Genomic DNA, 6446 nt, shown 5'->3' on the forward strand with positions numbered 1-6446 from the left:
CATCAGCCCACCTCACAAGCGTGTCCAGGTGTCCATCTTCATTATCTTCTTCCTCAAAAAGCTCAACTTACTTAATTTTTTCTTATGGGCTGTGTTTTCCAGACCCCATTATCTCACTGCTCAGGATGCTCCCTATCCATCCCTACCTCAGAAGCTGGACAGCTTCAGCTGAGGCCTTAAGAGCCCTAAGCAGAGCAAAGGATAACACAGTTCATTATTCTACCTTACAACACATATTTGTCTTTGTCATTACTGAACTCAATCTTTTTTTTTTTTTAATATTTCTCCAATTTGACAAGTTCATTCTTAATTTTAACAGGGATGGGCTGCAAATTAGAACACATTTATAATCTTCCTATCGATGAGGTTATTCAATAGAAGAAATAGTAATGGCTATTACAATAGTAATGGACAAGCAGAATTCCAGCCAGCGTCTGCAGTTTGGTAGTGAATTATTTATAGCTAATTTCCAACAACGGCTAATCACAAATACTCCCCTGCACAAATCAAAGCCTTGTCTTCTGATTTCAGCCATACGCACTGGCAACTTGGTATTTGTTAGCCTCCACCCAAGATCAAAACCACGCGGCCTGGCCCCAGTCAAGAAGCAATATAGCTGAATGTGATTTGCAGACAGAAATCCCAGAGGTTTACCAGACTACAGCTGAAAACTGAAGCATCATTTGAAAGAGTATTACACCTGCACTGGATGAAGCATTTTCAGACAGAGACAGGTAAAGATCTATTAGCTAATAGACAAACTATTTCTTCAAATTTGATCTCAGATTAAAGAAATAATGTACATGCAAAACATCTGCCCCAGATTAAACACAGAGAAAGGTAGTCTCTTACCTGCTCTCTGATGAGCACTGTGTTGCAATATTCACAAAATACATTGGCAAGTGGGCAGGTTTGGTCATGAAGCTTAGTTATCAAACAGAAAAAAAAGAGAGGAAAGAATCAATGAAGTTACACAATTTAAAATACTGGCAATTACCTCTGATGTTATATTTTTATTTGCATTCAAGTTTTGCACTTAGCTGTATGCAACCGTGATAAACCACATCCCTATAAAGAAATAGAAGCTCTAAAAGGAAAGGATGATCCCCAGTATCACCCAAGTGAAAAAATGCAGAGCCAGGAGAAGAATTCAGAAATTATCTTGGTCTTTTATGTTAGCAGATATACCCAAAAGATGCAGCTCCTGACAACTTTCTGCCAGGCATAAGAACTGTAAACGTAAATACTGCTTCATGTGTTACTTTGGCAGTAGGTATTAGTCTCACTGATGGGAAGGCCAAAATTCAACAGTTTTTCACAAGTCCGTTCACATGCAGGGTTCCAAATAAGTTTGTATTTAAGCACAGTCCTCTCCCCAGCTTTCAGCTGTTCCAGACTAATGACCTGAGTCTGCAGCATCTCTCACCTGTGCAGCACAAAGAGCTCTTCTATACCAAACATAATTTTTTCTTAAACTGATGTCCCTTTTACAAGTAAATCCATGTGAATGAGGGTTGAAAAGCCAAGACTTATGCTAAGTACCTTTTTATCTTCATAGGCCATAGATGTGGCACAGTTCGGACAACAGACTTGACGCCTCGGACACTCCTGTGTTATGTGCTCTTTCAGACGGTTCTTCTGGAAGGCTCCTTGGCACTGTGGGCATTCCACAGTGGAAAAATCACACTGCAACTGATGGTCCTGAACAAGGACAAAAGAGGGATTTGATACTACAAACAGGTACTGTGGTCTCATCTGTTTTCAAGATAAAGTACAGTACAAGAGGAACGAATTGTAATCCTTCCTTCATGCAAGTAAATCCTTATACACTTATGCTGACTTTACCCATGTTATCGTCCCGTTACTAAGATCAGGACTTCATGTATTTAGAGCTTTAAGAATGCTTAAAAATTCAGCTCTGTGTTTGGCCTTTTAACTTTGCATTTTATTTTCCAAAAGAAAATATTTCAACTAATGTATCTAGCTGCTTCGAAGGAATATTAAACTGACTTTAGGGAATCTGTGTGAAGTACAGATACAGATCAAAACACAAACATGCCTGATCAAAAGAGAAAGCTGCATCAGTGCAATTTTTATGCACTACAATGTTCACTTGCGAATGAGCTAATTACAATTAAAGGCTGATCAAAAACCTAATACATGTAGCTATAGTCTTGAATGAGCACTGCACTGAATCAGCATAAACAAGCATAAATATGACCATCTATGTTACTCAGAATTTTGACTTGCCCATGAAAACCAGGTTGCATGTTTTCCAAACTAATTCTCACCTCTAAATGCCTCAGCTCCATCTTCATGCTGCAGCCCTTGTTGGGACACTTCACCGTTAATGAAAGGATTTCCCGTTTAGCAAAGTTGTCAGGAAAAAGTTGATTTTCAAGCAGAATTTCATTGTCTACTGGACATTTGTGACCTGCATCTCTGTAATGCCAAAAAGAAAGGAAAAAGATATTCCAAGTTCCCTTTGTCCTTAATTTAAAATATTTTTACACTAGCAAGACATTAGTGGCCGAATTATTACGCATTAAGGAAGCCTTTGAAAACAATGGCATTTATGTGACATTTAGCAGAAAGTATGCAGTGCACATCAGAGAAATTGTCAATACACAAGTTCCACTAAAGGTGGCATGACTGGGGTGGAAGCAGCTTCTAACTCAATAGTTCTTATCTGGACTAATGCCAGAAGGATACTCTGGAAATAAACTTAAGGAAGATGTAAAGAAACTGAGAACTTGTGGTCCCATTTCTGCAAATAATGGCACAGCTCGAACAACAAAGAATATTTCACATACTATTTCAAAGCAATCCTTCAAAGATTCTTGGGCCTTCTCTCCTTTCTTTCTCACTCTATAAACAGCCAAGATGCTGATAGCTGAGCAAAAGCAAAAGTGTCTTTGTTGTTCCAGATTCACTTCATCTATTTGGCATTACTTTTCACATAGCTTATTTCAGTTTTTGTTGGACAACCATTTGACCATCTTTTAATTTGTTTATTTAGACAGCAGAGAAAGGTGAAAAAATTTAAGACACAGAAATTATTATGAAAAGTATTAGGTACTGGAAGACTCCTTATAGCAGCCTTCCAAATACCTAAAGGGGCCAGCAAGAAATATGGAGGGACTTTCTAAAGGGCAGGAAGTGACAAAACAAAGGGGAATTGATTTGAACTGACAGAGGGGAGATTTAGATAAGACATTAGGAAGAAGTTCTTCCCTGTGAGGGTGCTGAGGTGCTGGCACAGATTGCCCAGAGGAGCTGTGGCTGTCCCATCCCTGGCAGTGTTCAAGGACAGGTTGGACGGGGCTTGGAGCAACCTGCTCTAGTGGAAGGTGTCCCTGCCTGTGGTAGGAGGTTGGAACTGGATGAGCTTTAAGGTCCCTTCCAACCCAAACCAGTCTGGGATTCTATGAAAACTACACTGGATTTGGAACTGGGTGTTGTATCTGAAGCCATTTTAGCAGCAAACAGACTGGAAGGTGGTGCTAACTGGTGCAAGTTTGGAGTCTGATAGGGGAACGTGGGTGCATGCAACTTGCACAAGAGAATTAACAGCCCGTTCCACTTTGTCAGGTTGTCTACCTGCATTAAACGCAAGAATCATTAGAAATGGAATAAAAAAGGGATTCACCTCTACCAAATTTTGCTTAAAAAAATATCCAGTATCAGCTCATTTCTGAAAGCAGTAGGTCAAAATATCTATTCACAAGTAATACAGTTGAAGAGGCATGGAGATCAAAGCTTCTGAGCTAAAGTGCTAATGGAAACAGCCGTAAAATGGAAAAATACGTGGAGCAGAAAAATGTCAGAGAGCACTTGTGGTGCAAAGATCAAAGGCCAGAGCATTGTCACTGCTCACAAGCAGGAGCGGAAGTAGAACCTAGTGGGCTGTGGAGACCAGGAGGGAATTTGTGTTCTTTCTTGGAAAAGGAAATAATTGCTCAGCAACTCCATCAGCAACGTTGCAAGAGGAAGTGGGGGTAAAGCTGAGACTTCAGAAAGAGACAATGAACTTCCTTTCCTAGGTTTTTCTCACCAGAAGTCTGATAGTCATACCCCTAAACAAGTGGAAAACTGAAAATACCTAGTGTGCTGTTTTGTTTCCTAGCTCCCAGGGATATGATCAGCATACTGATCTTTGTCACAGCCCAGGAACATTCCCTCACCTCACAGACAACCTACAGCAATCAGTTCTCACAGGTGTATTTCAAATCCCCTGTTTAGTGAAGCTCAGTAGGCCTGCTGAGAAGAGAGCAGCCTTATTTCTATGCAAAAAAGCTAATCATGTGTAGAGCCAGCGACAGAATAATTTGAAATAATGCTTACCGGATCCCCAGTTTAAATAACCAGCTGACAAAGGGTAAAATAAGAATGAACGGCAGATTTCCAGTGATTATAGTAAGGAAAAAGCAATAACATTGTAATATATTAGTCACAGAATGGTTTGGGTTGGAGGGGGCCTTAAAGCTCATCTAGTTCCAATCCCCTCCCGCTGTGCCAGTCTCTCACCACCCTCACAGGGAAGAGTTTCTTCATAACATCCAATCTGTCAGGTTAAAGCCATTCCCCTTGTCCTGTCACTACGGACTTCAAACACCTTTTACAAGTATAGGGACTGTGTTTAAAAGGCTGCTTAGATCCATCTACAGACAAAGATGTTGCTATACATTTTCTATCACAGAACTGAGTTTATGCACCTCAGTTCCAATTTATGTTCCAGTGGAGGCTTTTCTACGCTGGAATTACTTATCACACTGGGGTATGCCCTCCAAAACAGTACCTGTGAAACAATAATCATCTGCTACAAAGCACAATGAATATTCCTATAATTTCTCTTGAAATTAAAATATAGGTGTGAAAAGTAAAGCCAGAAGAATTTTGTTTGAAGAAAAAGCCTACTCTGATTTTATCAACTCAGCAGTTGAGCCTAGAAACTGAAAACAGCTGGCACGCACTGCTAGCTCTCAAAGCTTTCTTTGCTGCGCCTTGTCAACTCCTAATTCTGCTTTACCAGTAAACAAAGGTTCTGATATTTGGTGAGGTCTTCTACAAGCCCTAAATCAGCTTTGACCTAAGATACAAGAAAAGAAAGACTGGAGTGAAACTTAATTAGTTACTGCGTCTGAACTTGGTTCTTCCAAAATTTCTCATTTAGTGCTTTTTATAAAGTACCATTTGTAAACTACAATTTGTAGCTTCTTAGGTAGATACGCTTCTTCACTGCCATGACTCACACCACTTCAAAGCACTTCAGACAGCATTATTTAAAAAGATGCCAAGACTTTCTGGGAGGGGAACATTTTCTGTGATCAAATTCATCTGGTCTAATCCTGTCCCTCAAATTGTAAGATCTGAGACTTCAGTTTTTGAAAGCTTTACAAAAAAATCTTTCTAGTTGCAGTCACAACTCCTTCGACATGGACAACAACAACTGTTTGTGTAAGTCACAAGAAACGATTCATCAAAAACTGCTTGCCCATCCTTTGTAATTTTATATCTTTAATCTCTGGGCTCACTTGAGCTGGACAGTGGGGAAACGAGGAATAAACAGAAGCAATATTTTTCCCCTGATCAAATGAAAGCTGTGACAGTCACATAATTAAAAAGTACTTAGAAAATGCAAAAATCACTTTCAATTTTCATTTTAGCTTTGTAGAAGCTTCTCAATGACATCAATCATTATAGTACTGTAGACATTATAAACTCTAGTATGATCAAAAGCTTCTCATCATTGAAACAGTTTGAAACTGTTTGCAGATCTGGAACTTTGAGCAGAGCAGCTGCTCTGTTAACTGAAAAAGGAAGAGAAACCATTTTCCATGCCTGGGGTTGAAGAAGGAAGTTTCTCTACCTGCTGTGAAATGTTGCGTTCTGAGCACAGGTTCACTGCAGTTCCTCACTCAGTCCTGCGGTAAATTCTAACCAATGACCGTAACTGTGCATCTCACCAGTAGAATAATAAATGGTAAAGTACCTAAAGCTCTTGCAACCTCCAAACTCATGACATTTTGGCCATATATGGTGTTCATCAGAAAGGATCTTTGATGAATTATAAATTCCCAGAGTTCTATTAACACTCACTGGTAATTCACCTCAAGCACTTCCATTCAGTTTATATTTTCCTTAAACTACTCTGCTTTGGTAAGTGAATCCCTTCTTAAAAGCAACTTCCATGAATTTTCCTTTACCTTATGGATTTGACAATGCAGCCTTTGCAAAAACGGTGTCCGCATGGTGTCTGCACTGCTTCCCGAAGAGCCATCAAACAGATTGGACATTCATATTTACTTTCCAAGGGGGGATCAAACTCCACATCATAGCCTTGTGTTTCCTCTGTGAAAGAACTCTGAGGGTTTCCAGTCCCACTGCTGACACTGTCTTCTTTTGCTCCAGCGCTGCAGGCACTGGCCATGGCTGCACCGCAGCCC

The 6446-nt window shown here is 39.9% G+C and overlaps 1 protein-coding gene across 1 annotated transcript in view; it reads right to left on the minus strand.

Annotated features, from left to right (window-relative positions):
• Positions 1-803: 803 nt before the first annotated feature.
• Positions 804-6446, minus strand: part of LOC104406575 (TNF receptor-associated factor 6-like) — a gene marked incomplete at its 3' end in the record, with an annotated part of 5721 nt that continues 78 nt past the window's right edge. The window contains exons 2-5 of the mRNA XM_010015604.1: positions 6207-6446; positions 2292-2442; positions 1543-1701; positions 804-924 (exon numbers count right to left, since the gene is read on the minus strand). Of these exons, the coding sequence (XP_010013906.1) occupies positions 804-924; positions 1543-1701; positions 2292-2442; positions 6207-6446 (671 nt within the window). The remainder of the gene's footprint in view (positions 925-1542; positions 1702-2291; positions 2443-6206) is intronic.

Source organism: Nestor notabilis, unplaced genomic scaffold (assembly GCF_000696875.1).
Source record: "Nestor notabilis isolate BGI_N333 unplaced genomic scaffold, ASM69687v1 scaffold17445, whole genome shotgun sequence".
Lineage (NCBI taxonomy): Eukaryota > Metazoa > Chordata > Aves > Psittaciformes > Psittacidae > Nestor > Nestor notabilis.